Raw genomic sequence first — 18,179 nt, 5'->3', positions numbered from 1 at the left:
TGTTACAGCGGTGTTTTGAGCATATTGTGGCTTCCGCACTATAATAATTTCTTCTGGGTAAAGACCCTCCTACTCTTGCTTTTCCACAGTATTAAAGATTTTCAATCCCCCGAGCATCTCTCCATCCCCCCAATCCTCAAGGGGCAACACTGTCCATAGTTTCGTATTTCTTTGCTTTCTACCAAGGTGGACCTACTGACGTTCTGCATGTCTCTACTGTCTCTTGAGAAAACAGTCGTATCCACCAACAGTCTTCTCTCCTATCTGAAGGAAAACAGGTCATTCACCAAGCAGCTCAATGCCAACTGTTCTTGGAAACCAAGCTGTAGCCCGACAGCCCATCGAGCCCCTGAATGACTCGTGCCATTCACCAGCTGGCTGCCTAAAGGAAATGCTAGCTCTTCACCTCCCAGTCAGCCACTACATCACGGGTGTAGGTATACATCAAGGAACCAGGCTTCTGAGAAAACTGAAGGGTAAGAATCAGTGTTCTATCTGATTCTGTGTTCAGTTTTGTTTTATTCCATCTCTTTTAAAATATTTATTCACTATTTATTTAACCGTGCAATAATAATAAAAACATTTTTTTTAAAGTTTCCCTAAATTTATCTAGTTTGCTCTTATAGCCAGTGGGCGTAACCATGAGTTGACCTAGAAATGGTCTGACAGAAATGAGACGATCAGGAAACACAATCTTCTTTGGGTGTCAGCCTATAACGTTACAGGCTACCTCTGATGTCACACTGGTGACACTACACGAATACTGATCAATTATCCCAATGTCTGGGGAGGTAGATGATTTAAGTACTGTGATAAATATTCAATACGCTGGTGTAGCTATTCGAGAGGCCAATTTTTCTGCTTGTGGGGATTATGCAACCCCCATAAAAAAGCAAGTTATGCGTAGAAATAGAATAACTAGACGTGTATATATTTAAATGAATGATTTATGATGACAAAGCTATGTTAGGTATGTATTAAAAAAAACTGCTTTAAGTGATTGGGCTGGCAGAAATACAACCACCATTATGGATTTTTGCATCATGTTCTTAAATGAAAATCTGTAAGAACAAACATGCTACGCACGCTAGGGTAAAACCATAGAGGCACATCTGCATGTAAATTCTTACTGTTTTATTTTTTAATTAAAAATAAGAAGTAGGAAACAGATTAGGATTTGGATATTTTTATGCCATTTCTCTCATGCCCAAGAACCGCAGCACATCCCACATGGCCAAAATCTCTACCGTGTTGCTCCAGCGACCTGCTCCTTCAGGCTATAGCCAATTGGCTGAAAAAGAGAATGACAAGGGAGGGTGGGATGCTTTTGCAGGGGAGGGGGGAGTAAGGGGGGGCTAAATTGTCCACAGAGATTTCTGTGCATACTGAACAGGTCTAACATAGCTGGCTGTGAAGAATTTTCATTTGTCCCCTCAAACGGGACTCCCTCCCATGTGTACTTTGCTGATGTTGTGTTTATGCATTTCTCCAGGTGCTTTACAAGGTTGCTGCATGTCTGTGATTTTATCAGTGATTTTGGTATCAAAGAAGCAGGTTATCCATACAGCAGGTTATGGTAATCCATAAAATTAAAAAATAAAATACAGAACAGATACTGGAAATCTGCAGTCTGCATAGGAGGACATATTCTTCAAGAAATGGTCTTTGGTACAATAAGTACCACTGCATCCATTTTCACATTCACAACCACGCACATGCATAAATAAGCGCGGTAACTCACCTTCTGTGGGTGAGGTTTTCAGTCGTTTGCACAGTCCTTCTACTCCCCCGGAGTCCTCCTGGAGCTTGACCACCGCCTCTGTTCCACGCAGCTCCATCAACGAGCGCAGCTCCATGAGCGAGCAGCCAAAGGCTGCTGCATGGTTGCCCTCATTTCTTTGGTTCTTGGCGTAAAAATCGCTGTTGGACATGTCTCCCATGATGTCAGCTAGTTAAGTCAGTTAGATTAGTGTTTCTTATTGCTTATAGATCAAACAAAAGCTTTCACAAGAGAGCTCAGTCTCTTCCAACAAAAAAAAAATCCAAAATAGGTGTGAATGAGGCAACAGCAACAAAATGAGAAAAAAAAATCTCTTCAAAGAAAAGTAAGCAGATACAGGGATTAAAAAGCGGAAAAAATCCGTGGTGATAAATTGATGAGCAGCTTCTCTGTTTCAGGAAAGACAGATTTCAGCAGACAAAAAACCATCAGAGAAGAAAAAGAAGAAGAGAAGAGAGAGCAGCAGAGGAGGAGAAGAGGAGGGGATGAAAAAACACAAGTGGGGAGCATCCAGGTAAGCACTGGACAGCCCCAGTGGTCAGGTCCTGAGAAGGGCAGTGATGGTAGATGCAAGTCCTGTCGGTCTCAGGCTCACCACGGCTGCAGTCCAGACCCGCTCCATGTGTGGCTTCCCATTGCTGCTATTCTGCTGTTGCCTCCGCTGCCTCTCTGTCTCTACATGGTGGTCTCCCCCATCACTGCTATGGAGAAAGAGAGGAAGAGAGAGAGGGGTGGGGGGTGAATTCAGGAGACGAATTCAAGGAGGACAGAAGGTGAGGGAGGAGCAGGGAGAGGCACAGAAAGAGAGCACAGGGATGAGCGTTGCGTTCTCAGGGCAGGGGTGAATGCAGCGGTAGATGGTGCACGGCTGAAGGACAGCCTCTCCTGGCTGCTGCAGTAACTGTTCCTCTGCTGTCTCTATCTACTGCTGATGCTGCTGCTGGTGCCGCTAACCTCATTCTGAGGACACACTAACTGACAGAAAAAGAGAGAGAGATAGAGCGAGAGAGAGAGAGAGAGGGGGGGGGGAGGATATGAAAACGAGGGAGAGAGGAGAATGCTCCTTTCTGGTGCAGAGCGGAGAGGAGTTGTGCGCGGGCGGGAGGCTGGGGCTGCTCTGACGACAAAGCGGAGAGGCAGAACGTAGCTCTGCGCTGTCATGGGAGGATGGGCTGAGCTGTGAAGCTGCTGCTGCTGCTGCTATCTCACCACTCGTTCTTCCTCATACTACAGTATATGACCTTTTCTATGCAGTCACTCTGCCTCAGTGACACACTCCTCTCCACCTGTTGTCTTATAATGCTTTGCAGCAATGAACTGGATCAATGTCTCCACCTCTTTCGCCTCTCTCTTTGCATTTACATGTAAAAGCAATGACGACTGTAATCACTAAATAAGAGTTAACAGACATCTGGTGATCTTAAGTACCAGGGCTTGGAATAAACATCCACCCAGACTGCTCATGTTGTTCATTTTCTGCTTGTTTGCTTATGTTTTCTTTTATTGTATTACATAAACCAAAAAGCAACAATTTGCATGATATGTTGACAACAGATATATACAGAATACTTTATACCTTATAATTTAAGTGACTTAATCAGTACCATCAGTGACCCAGCATGCCACATGCTGATCGCATCCTGACTAGATTAATCTAGAAACTCCTCAGGATGGGAGTCAGGGCATTTGCTCTCATCTGGGCTGCTAATTATCTGTTAAAGCATCCCTGTTTTATTCAACTAGGGACCTCCTGGCTTGAAGTGGCTAGTAAAATACACATGTAACAAGAGACTCTCTAATTCCAGGATGACTTTGACTCATGCTACGTACAGAAAGTCTCCAAAGACTCTATGTGGTAGCATGTACCCTTTCTAACAATCCTTTAATCCTCATAGGTGACGAGGTAAGAATTCAGCATTACAAATACTTGGGTACGTTTCATAAGTAGACTGGATGGGTGGACGAACACTGGTGCTGTTGACATAAAGGGGAGGAACGGACGATTTTCTCTGAGGAAGCCCAGATCTTTCGCTCTATGCAACAAGATGCTGGGTACCAATCTGTGGCTGCAAAGTACCATCTGTGGTCTGCAGGGGAACAGCATCAGTGCCAGAGATGCCAGCAGGATCAATAAACTCATTTGCAAAGGTAGAACTACCATTGGTCAAAACCTGGAGACGGGGAGTCAGGAGGTTACTGAAGAAACTGCTCTATATCATGCACGACCCATTTCACAACATTCATCACAGACAGAAAAAGGCGGAGCCTGAAACAGACACATTCAGCTTTGCTGCCATAAATGTTTTAAGTTATTTTTACCTTTCATATTAACACTGTCATGGTACTGGGTCGTGTGGCCTAGTGTTTGAGTTTTTATGTTTCTTTTTTATTTATTTGTGTTCCAGTTTAGCTCATCTAGTTAGTTTCTAGATTGCTGTTTAGTCCTTTGTCTCTTAGTTCCTTTTGTCATCCTCCCCTATACTAAGTCTCCATGGTGCGTCTATCTGTCATGTTTCATGTCTGTGTGGTTCTTGTTGTCAAGTTAATGCCATGTCTACATCTCCATGTTTCCTGTTTTATTTTGGAGGAGTCTACTGTGCCTTTGTCATTGTATTTAGTTTCACTTCCCCTGTCCCGTCATTATGTTCAAGTCAGTCAGCTGCTTTCCCCACGTGTTCCCACTTCCCCTAATCACCTCCTGTGTTTTTAAGTCCTCTGTTTGCTGTATCTCATTGTCAGGTCGTCTGTTATTCCCACCACAGTCTTAGCCATAGTGTTTTGTAGGTTTTTCTCATAGTTTTCACTGTGTTTCAAAGTAGCCTTAGTTTACACAGTGTCCATAGTTGTTCTCAGTTCTTTCTTAAGTTTCATTGTTTTCTTGTTCTTTGCTGCCGTCATCCAAATAAAAGATCACTTTTTGTTCAACCACCAACTCCTCTTTCCAGTGTCTGCATCTGGGTCCTGCTCCTCAACACAATCGGCGCACCCCTCCATGACAAACATTGCACATTCCCTCCGTGTAAAACTAACAACAGATACACTGTGTACCTTTTGCTATACTACCTGAACACCCTGTTTTTCTTACATATTTAATTTGCTGCCTTTTTGCATAACTGTTCTCACTGATCTTTTTCTCATTAGTGTTACTGATTTAAATGTATATATTGTGTATATGCCAATTAGATGTTCTGTGTCTTGTTCTGAAGTGCAAATTTTGCTCTTCATTTTATTGTGAGTGTTTATCTGTTGTTTATGGTGGAGTAACATCTATCTATCTATCTATCTATCTATTATTGATGTTTTTATTCAAAGTCAACCACTGCCTCACAGCTGCCCTTTATCACCACCCACCCACTCAGGGGGGGACCTGGAATCAAAGCACCATTTTGTATTTGGTTGAATGCTGCAATGACTATACTGTCTATCCATCATCTGTACTGCACAACATCAATACTGCAAATAATTTCTGTCTGAGAGCCCTCAGAGACACTTGGCTTATTCAGATAATATAATCACACCGAAAAGCACAGTCAGCCCCCCCCAAAAAACTAATAGCATGGCTGGTCAATATCTTGTCAGTCCATCCCACAAATTATGAGGCCACACACAGTATTCTTTTTATTTAAGGCGATAAGAGTTCACCTTTTTACTAAGCAACAAATTTGTACATGTAAAAGGCCAATGGAGCAAATCTGTGCTATAAATTGTCATTAATGAGGTGTATCCATAGTGATTTCAGTGAACAAGAAGCAGCTAAAACACATTCCCAGTGATCGCTGCTGAGACTTTAAGTGCAACCTGTAACTGAAAAATAACAGAGCTACTTTTTTACTTGTATGCTTTATAATGTCATTGAATATGCCCTGTTTGTCCCTATTTATAAGACGGTAGGACATTATGACATTTGTCTGCACATTTGTTCCTGTTTGGAAGCAGCCATGGGAATAAACTACTAGGGATATACCTGCTTAATCTGGCCAGACTAACACAGTGAGCAAGGTGTACATTCAAGTGTGATGATAGGACTAGTCACACAATGACACAACAGTGTGCTTGGAAACAGCAGGACACGACCTTGTCACAGAATGGTGTTGAGAGACCCTGCCAACATGTGAATATGCATCTGTGGGATGGAGGCACTGTGTAACTCCACAGGCTCCAGCGCTGCATGCTAATGAGCTCCAGCTGTTTTTGAAGTTATAGAGTTAGACGGCAATGGCAAAGCCACTCGGACATTACGAGTTAACAAATGTGTTCACCCTTTTAGTAAAGCTGATTACAGAACGTGATTCCAACTCAGAAAAATGTTCTGTTTTTAACAACCGGCATATTAATTACATTTGTGATGAACAGTGTTTGATGGTTTCTTTATTTGGTGAACTTGAAAGACTGGATGTTCCTTTCTGTTTTTTCTCAAACTTTTTATACTGCGCCCCTACCCCTCGCCTGCCCCTCAGGTCCAATCAATGTTGGCGTTACTGTGTGCGTGCCAAGGCAGACATCTGCGCCTGCAAGATCCTCCAAAACTGTCAGATGAAAGTAAACAAATGCTCTCCCAGAATGTGTGTGTGTGTGGTTGAATGAGAACAGAAACGACATCACAGGTAATTCTCTTTTGCACCAGATGGACCACCTGCAAAAGACAGGGACATGGCCACTATCACTTTTATGCTGGTAGACCTGCACTGTAACAAAGATTATCATGCCCTGCAAGTTTATATTTATCAGCAAATCAGTCAGTAAGCCAAAGTAATAATCAGATGAGACAAATGGAAACAAACTAGGCTGTGCATCCTGTAGACTGTGAAACTGCAAATCTGAACTGGCAAAGCACAGACTGTTCCGGGGTTTACCAGCATACCCAATAACAATTAAGAAAAACTGATCATTAGATCAAAAGACCTGACTTGAGTATTGATCATTAGTAGGGATGCAACAATCCCACATTTGTATCAGATATCAGAAGAGTCCTGATCCAAAAGGTTGGATCGGACATTGATGACAACTTGTCGATCTACAGTATGGGCTGATCTTTCAGTTCAGGTCTATGTTGTTATGTATTTAATTTACCAGCATCTGAGGCTTAGCTAACATAGCTGAAAGCAGGAGTAGTTTGGAGACCAACAGCTTTTCTCTTTATGTTTGAACAAGTTTTATTATTTAACTGCGAAGTGTGTTAACTGTGCGTTCAAGTGATGGAAAAGCTCCAATGAGGGAGTGCTTAAGCTTCTCTTTCCAGCTCGCTTTCTGGCTCACTTTCTCTAATGCATGGTCAGAGAGGAAAAAGTAGTGTTGTTTTCACACTTATTGGGAAGATTTCATTTAACTTGCAACTATAAATGACTGCAGTATGCAGAAGGCTAATGACTTCATTTGAGCTGAAGTGAGATGAGTGCAAATAAACTGTTAAAGTAATACATTTTTTCTTGCCTCTTCTTTAATTTTACTGATAAATATCAATGTAGGAAATGTTATTTTTTGGACAGGATTTTTTGCTAGATTTTATTTAGCAAATTTAGCAATGTTTAAGTCAATCCTGATGGAAACGTACACATGAACTAATGTTTCACAGCCTCACAGTGAGAAATTGCTCTCCTGCTTTCAGCTACTAACTTTAGGGGTCGCCAAATTGGATCATCTGCCTCCAACGCCCTGTCCCTAGCTTCCTCTTCTGTAACACTAGCCCTCTGCTTCTCCTTCACTATATCCATGAATCTTCCGTGTGGTCTTCCCCTTTTCACCCTCCCATATTCAACGTCATTTGTCCAATATATCCTCTTTCTCTCCTCTGCACACGCCCAAACTATCTCAGTCTAACTCGAAACAAAAATATTAACATATTTAACTTTGCCACCTCCAGCTCAGCCTTCTGTCTTTTTCTCAGCATCACCCTCTCCAAACCATGCATCATAGCAGGTCTCACTAACATCTTGTAAACCATCTCTTTTGACTCCTGTTGCTACCCTTCTGTCACAAATACAGCTTATTTATTTAACACTGGTATCAGATTGGTACTCAAGGTATCAATATTCTATCATTGATGAAAAAAGTTGAATGGGTGCATCCCTAATCACAGAGATAAAAAGGGATAAAACACTGCTTAATCAATCCATGATAGGATTTAAAGTACATATTGATTGGTCTGAAACTAGTTTAAAGACATTTTTTAGGAATAACTTGCCAAAGAAAACTGGAAAATCAACAAGTTGCTAAAATCTAATCCATACTAGAGCTTGATTCCAGATTGGCTTGCAGGATGAAGCGCAACGTGACTAGTATACTGCAGAATGTCAGTGCAGCTCATTTAACAACATCTGTTTATTACGGACCACGTGAAGCTTTGTATTTCAAGCTTCATGTTGTCACATTGGTGCTGGTGATGGTGGTGTTATACTCTGCTGGTGTGCAGTTGGCTATCTTTAAATTATAGTCACATGCAAGAGTGGGAGATAAGATGAGAGGAAGGGAGAGAGAAAAAAGGAGACCGGAGACAGCCAAGGGAGGAAAGTTGAAAGATGGAGGAAGGCATAGATGAAAGGAAGAGTTTGAATGAGTGATACATAATCATGAAATAAAGAGGGGAAAGCAGAGAAAGTGCAAAGCAGAGGGTAGATAAAGGTGAGGTGTAATGTTAATACCTGAGCCGAGTAACTTCAAAGCAGCTGATGCTCTACTTTTTATGGACTGCAAACATACAGACATTTACACTATCTTTTATGCGCACAATTGATTTCCTCTTTCCTTGGAAGGGAGGTTGTGGTTGCAAAGGGAGCCATTGGTGGTCTTACGAACTGAGATGAAATTCTGATAAAAGGTATGATCATTCTTCAATGTTGTAGGCGTCTTTCTTAACTAAAGTGCTAAAGATTTGTATCTTTTGTTGATTTCTTAGCATCCTGATGACACCAATATGTTCTACTGCTACCACCCCAACCTGTTTTTCTCCATATAGTGCCACCCAATATGACAAATTTCGATGTAGTGTTCTTGCTTTCCTGTCTATTTGCACCTGACTGAAACTCCTCCTGCTGTGCTATCCTTCTGTCTAATTCCCTGCCTGTGTGCCAGTTCATCTACATATTTGTTGGCATGCCCCTCATGAGCTGACAGTGAGTAATGAGTAACATCTGATTAAACACTGAAGGAGAAAGTGCACATTTTGCAAAAATTAACAGCTTTTTATCTAAAGTGCGTAACGCACTTAATGGGACTTTATGAACTTAAACACCATATGGGAACAACATTAAAATGTGGAGCCCAGCAACCAGATGCTAAGAGCATCTGACCATAATACATTATATTGTGTTTGCCTTCTAACTAACTCTTAAGAAATCACAGAGGAACGCATTATCGGTAAGACACAAAAAAGGCCTTTTACATAAAACCAAACAGCTGTTATCTATAAAGCTTGTGACATGTCATAGTCACAGATAGAGATTTCTAAGTACTTATGGAGTACAAATAGCATGCACAGTCCACTAATGTATTGTCATCCCACTATCTTATCACTATTTTTCAACCGTTACGCTTCGCAAGATTTCCATTTAGGACACTTAGCTTGAGATTCACTCAAGGATACAGGTTATAATATTTTGAAATGCAGCGTGATGACATTATTGCAACCATTTGAAGGACGGATTTCAAATCTGCACAATATGTACAGTATAAAAATATATATTTAACTTTAAAATTGATCTTACCTTTAATGCTAACATTTGTGATGTATTGCATTATGTTTAGTCCTCTCTCTCCTTGGTCTCTCTTTTCTGCTCTGTGACTGTAAAGAACAAGTGCTAATGATGAAACTGTGTTCTAATAATTGCTGATTTCTCCTTGATGTAAAGTTCCTGGTCTGACAAGAAGTGGGCAGTTTGCTGCCCTCCAGTGAAGTCATGTGCATTCTCTGTGCCTCTCAAAATGTCCTTGAGCACAGTGAGGCAGAGCTGAGGTATGAGCTGTGCCCACTGCAACATTGCCACCAGCATAGCTGGCATACAGCCCCCCCTGCCTGTGACATAAAATAGTGCAGAAGACTTTAGTAAGAGCTGTTCTGCACCTTTGACAGTTCACAGATGTCACATCGTAATTTCAGTTTTACAAATGCTCACAAGTTTGTGAAATCACATCATGCTTTAAATTTATAAAATGTTAAAAACACTCTTTTTTTTTAGGCGTTCATGCAGGTGGGACAAAAATAACTCTACTGCAATGACAGTTTTGTTGCCACTACAAATTACAGAAAGGAAAAAATGAACAGCATACTACCAAAGTCTCAAAAAAATATAATACAAGCTTCTCAAATGTACCATTTATTGCATGTAGTTTGAGTGGGGTTGAATTACAATGCAAAGACTTATAAACAGTGATGTACAATAAGTTCAATAAACTCCATCACTAAAACAGCATCATATTGTATAACCTGCAAAAGGCTGCCAGTTTCTGCAATTAAAAAAGGCAGTTTGTCTCATAAAATGGGGGTAAGAAAATAATAAGCAGCATAAGCAGTGGCACAATGTTCAGGGAATCCCCAAATACATGGTGCATTAGGTAGCAGCTGCTGTGGAACACATACACACACATACACACACAAACACACACAAACACACAACCAGACAGAGAGAAAGACACATTAACTGACATTGTCTCAGAGGTGAATTGTTATATAACAACCACACAGAGATTCTTCTTTCAGCCACCATCAGTGCTCTCTAATTGGGTTGAAACCAGCTGTCACGCTAACTATGTGCAGACAGAGCCTGATGAAAAATAAATACATTTTTTCTTCACTAACCAATGCAGGAGCTCGATAACGACTGCAGATCCAACCCATGTCAAGCCAAAAAGAAGATAAAGAAAGCAAGAAAGGTATCACAGGAAGAGGAAGAGCAACAAATACCCATGTGAATATGTCCTTGTTCAGTTAGTCCATGAGTACTTGGTAGTATCCTTTTGGCTCTGTGCACCACCGCAGCTGATTTTAAATCAAACAATCAAGATGTGATTGAAATACAGATTTAAAGCTTTATTTTAAAGGAGTCTACTATTTTCAGAGGCACAAAAGTAACACTAGAATTGACTGACAAGCAGTTTCGTGGCCAGGTGAGGCATGATCCCTCAATATTTCATGAGACATTAAGCAGATAAAAAATCAGGAGATGATTCCAAGTATTAAACTTGCATTTCGTATTTTTTAACTGGAGATCTCGAAGCTATAATTAGGCTTAAAATAAACCCTCTCAGACAGTTAAAAATTTTAGGACTGGCCAAATCAACAGTCTGGTTTATTTTTTAAAAAGAAGCAAAGCACTGGCTTGCTCATTAGCTCCAAAAGGCCTGAAAGCCCACAAAAGACAGTTAAAGAGAAAATGACAGAATTATTTCTATGGTTGAGAAAAGCAACTACAAACTCTAACCAAGCCAAGAACACTTGAAGAGCTAAGTGTATCAGTGTCAAAATCTACAATTAAGAGACGCCTTCATCAGTGGAAATACAGAGAGCTGTTACGCTTGAAAACAGGAAGGTCAGAGTCGAACAGATCTGAAAGCAAAAAAATAAAATAAAAACAATCTTAGGAGAGATTAAACCAAGATGAACCGGCATCAAAATGATGGAAAGAGAGACAGATTATGATCTCAACCATATCACATCATCTGTCAAACATGATGGGGCCAATGCTATGGCATGGGCATGTATGGCTGCCAGTAGAAACAGGTCACTGGTCTTTGGTGGTAACGTGATTACTGTTAGAATTACATGGATGACTTCTGAAGTGTACATAGCTATACTCTAGGCTATACTGTGATCTGTAAACAAGCAACTGAATGCAGCTGCACTAAAGACCTCGCAAAGCCTCTTAGGGGAGGAAACAGCATTTGGTGATTTGCTCTAAAATTCAGGCATTCTGCAAAAGGATGACTGCAAAGAATTTTCACCCACGTATTAAAAACAAACAATCCTTACCTTGTAAATGATGCTAGTCCAACCAATTATTTTTTTACAACTGAGAAATGTCTATAAAAATATAAGAAAAAGGGGTTGTATCTTCTAAATTTTCTAAATTGCTAAGTGTGCAGTTCAATCACATCTTGATTTTAAATCCACTGACCATTGCCCAAGTATTTATGGACCTAACTCTGTTTGTGGTTGTGTGCTAGGGGTAGCTGATGAGGGGCTTTTGAAGACAGTCAGTTGGCCAGACAATGCGAATGGCTGCAGGGGTTGCTATGTGTCACTCCAGACTAAGATTAAGAAGCAAATAGGTGAGACCTGATGATAATATGCTATAGCTGTAAAATGACTGGGCTAAAGGACAGAGGACAAGGCAGTGAGTAATGCAAAGATTTGCACCAAATAGTGAAGCTCTCATGAAAGGCATCTTTCAGATCTACAAGAAAAAGAATTATTTTAGAAGACAACTGGTGTCTCAATCATACGTGATGCAAAGAATCCAAAGAGGTAAAGAGGAAAAGGATAGATCTGGAAAGATGAGAGGGATCAAGGACGTCTGCAACAGCTAGAGTGATAAATGGAACACAAAAAAACACATAAAAGGTGATAAGCAGACATTGTTGCTGATCTCACCACCACTACAATAACCAACACATCAATGTCATACCTTCGAACTATTGATCATCGAATTGTTAGAACTCGTAGAACAAGCATATCTTGAACAAGGACGTGTATACTGAGGTCTTTTTCTCCAACCTGCACTCCCATTCAGACTTGCTAATACTCGCTGCCTTTGTTGGTTAACTTGTTTAGTAGTGAGACAGAATAAGGCATATTTTGCTGAAGGACCATGAGTTTGCATCTCTGGTGTGTCGCTGTTGCAATGCCATCTCTTGCTTGCATCCTGACTTCCACCTGCTACTTTTGCTTTTCTTCTTTTGAAGCACACCCTACAATTTTGGCAGGTACAGCGATGTGACATTTTCTCTTGCCATGCCCATGCTTTTATGCTCTTCTTATACTGCCTGGACACTCTCAGTCTCTCCCGTTATTTTTAAGAACAGCATTTTTTTTCCATAACATTGGTTCATTGTTTGAAGACTTGCAACAAATAACTTTTTTGTACTTTCATTACAGAGCCCAAGTGAATACATTTGCAGCCCTGTGCAAAAATTATTTTGCTCTAATTAGCTCTAATTCGCCCTTCATAACTAATAAGGACTACATTTTTCATTACTAGCTTTACTTATTACAGGCAATTCCAGCCAGCTGTGTCCTTTACCTTACTTTATTTATTCAAGTCTCTCTCAACTTTTCAGTTGTTTATGTTACATGAGGCCATGAGATGCTGAAACTGAAAATTAGCAAGGGGTCGATCTCATTAGTCAGTCACATAACCATTAGCCAATACGCACAACCTGGATAATCGTTCCTTCTGACGCGTACGACCTTTCCGTGTGGAGTTTAAATGTTCTCAGCATAATTGTGTGGGTTCGCTCTAGGTTAGGTGTTAGGGTTATGTGAGTGCGAACAGTTAACTGCCTGTCTCAGTATTAGAGCTGCAATAGATAGGTGACCTGCCTAGGTTGTAGCTTGCCTTTCACGTTATGACAGTAGGGATGGATGGATCTACCGATTTAACTGTAACTAAGGGTTTCAGGTGGGAATTTAAATTTTCTTTCTTATTTATTATCGAAACAAAAACGAATCGTATTATTTTGCAAACATTACAATGCAATAGTGACAAAACATCATATATGTAATAGTTACCACTAGGTGTGTGGATTTATTTGGAATGACAGAGGGCGACGTTATCAAAATGGGCATGTAACTGGCACGGGTGGATTGCTGTGTACACTTTGCCAAGGCTTTGGCTCTGTACTGTAGCTCTCCACTGACTCGTCCTAAATCTTTGGAGCTGACCCTGCATATTTCTGGTCTGCAACGCTACTTTTATAATGTAACAGAGCTTAACAAGGAAGAGAGAATATATGGTTTCCCTATACAAGAAGCCAGGGATGCATTACTTAAAACACTGATGTGTTCATTTTAACAGCCAGTGGGACGGTTTGCAGCTCTGCAACATCATAAATACACTTTTATTTATTGTTCTTTCAATATTTTAATAGTTTGTGCAGCTCTAATTAGCTTGCACTTGTCATTAATAAAATGACCTGGATAGAAATTTGGGCACCTACAAAACATTCCACTTCCATGTGTGTTTTTTGAAGATTGTAGCATCACACCAATTTGCACTGCTTAATAAATCTGGCTCTAGGTTTTGTTTCTTAATTAAAGCCAGTTTAAACTGCCTCACCCATATCTGTGGTACATTGTTCAAATATTAAACAGTCTCCCTGAACATCGCCAGAAACATGTATGGCAGGCAATACCTGGCAGACTCAATTAAAACATGAGCACAAAGAACCAAGAAAATGTAATGGGGTCAACCTTTTCACTTTTGACCTTTCTGATGGATAACAACTTTCACACCCTTTTAGCTTCAGGCTCACATCCAGCTATCATAACCTTACCTGCCTGAACCTAGTCCAACCTACAAGAAGTCTCTTTTATTTTATTTCAAACTCAGGTTTACTCCTCGAGGAAAGTATCACATTAAACAAGTGAATGACACATGTGCTTATGGGGATTTTACTAATCCATACATATTATGTCACATGGTCCAGTCCACACGTAATATGGTGAATAGGAAAAGACACTGAGCCTGGCACTTGCTGCAGAGGGTTTCAAACCAAGAAAGAGCCTGCAAAGCATTTGAGTCACCACCATTTTCAAGGATGAATGCTCAAAGCTTAGATTTCATGAGGCAGAGACTGTGAATTCCAACTTGTAAGGTCTGGTTTTGGGATAAATCTCTGACATAATGATATACCTAAGGCTCTGACTATTCATATGAGCATGTGCACGGACAGTGAAATTTTATGTCGGTTCTTCACAAATGCCACTAAAGCCAAGTCTAGCGTGTAAGCAATGGTTTATAGAAAAAGTGGTTTATGTCAAATGTCAAAAGTTCATGCTGTTTCATTGCCAGAAGAGGTTACCTACAATATATGATGATGGAAGTAGAGACGACAGCTCGAGCAATTCTTTCACATCTGTAGATGTCACAGAAAAGGAAATGTGCACAGCCACACATGAGAGTCGCACGAATGGCCCGAAGCCTTCTAGTTTCTGGCAATTTTTAGAGATGACTTTAATATAGAGCCTGAAATTAATTTGTCACTACACCAGCACTACTATATAAGTACTAAATGTTAAGTATCAAAACTCAGTTTAGTCCAAGTGATCTACCAGTTAGTTTCAGAAGTCAAAGATCTCCAGCCAGGAAGAGAGATAAATCCCTTTGGTGTTTAGTCAGGAAGGTAGAGAAACTTGATTCTGCTATTGAAAAATACCTTTGTTGCCATCCCAAAGTCAGAATTTCAAATTACTATCTCAACATTTCAGGCTATCATCAAAATTTCAAATCAGGTATCAAAATTTCAACTTCTTAACTCAGACTTCTGAGAAAATGGCTTGAAATTAAGAAGATATCTTCAAATTTTGAGTTATTAAGCCCTACATTTGACATAATATTCAAGATTTTTTATTTTATTTTTTTTTCAGTGGCAGAAACAAGCTTCCGTAAGAATTAAAAATCTGACAAATCAAACATGTGGAGGTACCCACTGCACTCTAAAAACTAAAACTGAATTTTTGAGGCAACACTTTTACACTTAAAAATATTGAGTAGATTCAAAACCAGTCAAATCTGTTCAATATACTTGATCAATTGAATAACTAAAGCTTAAACATATTAAGTTGAAATGAATAATTGTAGTTGTTACACAAACATGAAAAAATTGAGTAAATAACACTGACATGCTTGGTCAATGTAACTGAAATATAGCTGGTCAGTTAATCCAAAATTTTGTTCCATTTACTTAATATTGTAAACTGAACATAATTAAAATTGTACCTAATATTAAAAATGGTAAATGGCCTGTATTTGTATAGCGCTTTACTTAGTCCCTATGGACTCCAAAGCGCTTTACACTACATTCAGTCATCCTGAATGTGTGTGTGAATCATTCAGTAATTCACACACACATTGGTGATGGCAAGCTACATTGCAGCCACAGCTGCCCTGGGGCGCAGTGACAGAGGCGAGGCTGCCAGACACTGGGCCCTCTGACCACCACCAGTAGGCAACAAGACTATCGGTGCCGGGGCTCAAACCGGCAACCTTCCGATTACAAGACAAACTGCCAACTCTTGAGCCACGACCGCCTCCTAACATTCAAATATGAATGTTATTGTATTTCACTGGTAGTCTAAGTCTAAAAAACCAAACAAACTAATATGTAGTTGTGTTTTTCATAATACATGTATGAAAAATGACCACATGTTAAACATTTTTCCAAGAGAGAAAACACAAAAGCTCAGATTATTTAAAAAACAAAATGAACAAAACAATGAAAAAGGCTCATGGTACTCAATTACTCTACGTTATCGTGTTTTACTTACACTTTTCAGTTGTAGTTGCTGACAATAAATAATATTGATTTGAATAATTAATGATTTTAGTACAAGATACAGATGAGTATAGATACCTATTTCTCAAATATTTTGATTCAATTTTAAACAAAAATATTAAGTACATGCAAAGAAGGTATTCTGTGAACCACATACTGAATTTTTTGTCTGAGATAAATGTAAATGAATACCTTAATTTAACACAAAATATAATTTAATATTTTAGACATTTATTTCAACTTATCAAACTCAGATAATTACTATAAGGATATTCATAGATTTTATCAGGCTCATCTAACTTATATTTATAGTGATATTTACTAAGCCTCTGAATTACTTTTTAGAGTGTGTGGTGACCCTTGTAAATAAGGGAGCAGCCAAAAGTAGCTTTAGAATATTAACATTGCTGTAAACACTGGGTGTCACATTTAACTTTAACAAGTCCAACATGGGAAGCCTGCATAGGATTAAAAGGATCGCAGACTACTAGACCTCGTTCATCATCGTCTAAGTCATACACAAAAAAAACAAAGTGTTGTGTGTGGTGGAAGCACAACATCTAATGCGAGCACTCGTCAGCATCTAATCCAAACACACGCTGTAGCCTGTCACCATTTGGACTTAACGTTGCAAGATTTAAACGTCTAAAAAAAAATCAGTGCGGTGCAACTGATGATCACATACAGGTCAGAAAACAAGCAAATAAAGCTGTTAATCCTCCAGCTGAAAGCTAATTAGCGCCAGCTGTGTCATCCATTTATTCATTTTATACAAGCCTGGTCTGTTTTAAATACTGGTCACAAACAAACTTGTGGCTAGAATTACTTATACCTATCAGATGACATATGCACACTTATGCACATCTTTGTGTGTGTGTGTGTGTGTGTGTGTGTGTGTGTGTGTGTGTGTGTGTGTGTGTGTGTGTGTGTGTGTGTGTGTGTGTGTGTGTGTGTCATGAAAACAAAAAGAAAGTCTTGTGTGACATCAAATCAGTTCACAGGTATTATGTTTTTATGTCTACTTCTAAATATCAGAATATAACTATTCTACTTTTTTCCTGCCTTGTTCCCCACTTGGATTTAAATAAACCATCCCATCTGTCTGCCTGTGCTCTCTTTAAACTTCTCCTTTGTCGGCTCACCTCCTTGTGCCTGCGTGCTTCTCTGCCCACCAGTGGTTCATTATATAATGCTGGAATCTTCCTGGAGACGGACTAGAGTCTGTTAGGATCTTACATTAGGCGGAGTTTGACAAATGCATGTGACAAATTGGTTCTGTAACCAATCTCCCTGATGAGACCATGCACATCTACAAAACAGCTAAAATGTCTCAGTGTGGTGATATGTTTGTGTCACTGTCTGTGTCTGGTGTAGAAATCATCTGTTCAGGCAAAAGAATAAAAGGAATCATACCGATGTTCCAGGTTTCACTGAGATATGGTCCAAAAATAGAGAAAGAGACAACGTTGAATTCAGCTGTCTGCGGGAAGATAAGAAGGAACTGAAATTGTGTAATACTGGCTGCAGTATGCATGCAGTAGAGCACATCTATCTAACTGTTAATAGAACGAAAGAGCGGGCTTACAAAAGCTTTACTGGTAGCCATTTTAGTCCACCAGAACCCATTTATCACCTGAATTAGCACCAGCAGCAGTCTGTTCAGTTTCACATGTTTCAAACTAGAACTGAATAAGCACATTATAATGTGACACATAGTTTTCTTATCTTGATTAAGTATCAAGATTAGATGCAATCTGAAGACTGAAAGGCAGAATTTGATTTGTTTTTGTTTTTCCCCTGTGGAAATTGGATGTACTGATAATTTAGACATATTAGCCATATATACATTCATTCATGTATATTTACCCATAGTTATAGTCTATTAAGCAAAATCATAGACCTCATACTTCTTATA

General features: G+C 39.7%; 1 protein-coding gene across 14 annotated transcripts in view; it reads right to left on the bottom strand.

Annotated features, from left to right (window-relative positions):
• Positions 1-18,179, bottom strand: part of atp2b2 (ATPase plasma membrane Ca2+ transporting 2) — a 131,306-nt gene that overhangs the window by 69,777 nt on the left and 43,350 nt on the right. For 4 of the 14 annotated variants that reach the window (XM_084928660.1, XM_084928668.1, XM_084928662.1 and 1 more), the window contains exon 1: positions 1,742-2,900. In XM_084928660.1, the coding sequence (XP_084784786.1) occupies positions 1,742-1,940 (199 nt within the window). In that variant the 5' untranslated portion in view covers positions 1,941-2,900. Of the gene's footprint in view, positions 1-1,741; positions 2,901-17,677; positions 17,745-18,179 lie in introns of those variants that run through there. The other 10 variants (XM_084928661.1, XM_084928664.1, XM_084928663.1 and 7 more) reach the window with 5 other exon arrangements.

This window comes from Perissodus microlepis, chromosome 5, assembly GCF_051167445.1.
Source record: "Perissodus microlepis isolate ML-2025 ecotype Zambia chromosome 5, ASM5116744v1, whole genome shotgun sequence".
Taxonomy (NCBI): domain Eukaryota; kingdom Metazoa; phylum Chordata; class Actinopteri; order Cichliformes; family Cichlidae; genus Perissodus; species Perissodus microlepis.
The sequence above is the reverse complement of the archived record's forward strand: the minus strand, read 5'-3'. Positions and strand labels throughout refer to the sequence as shown.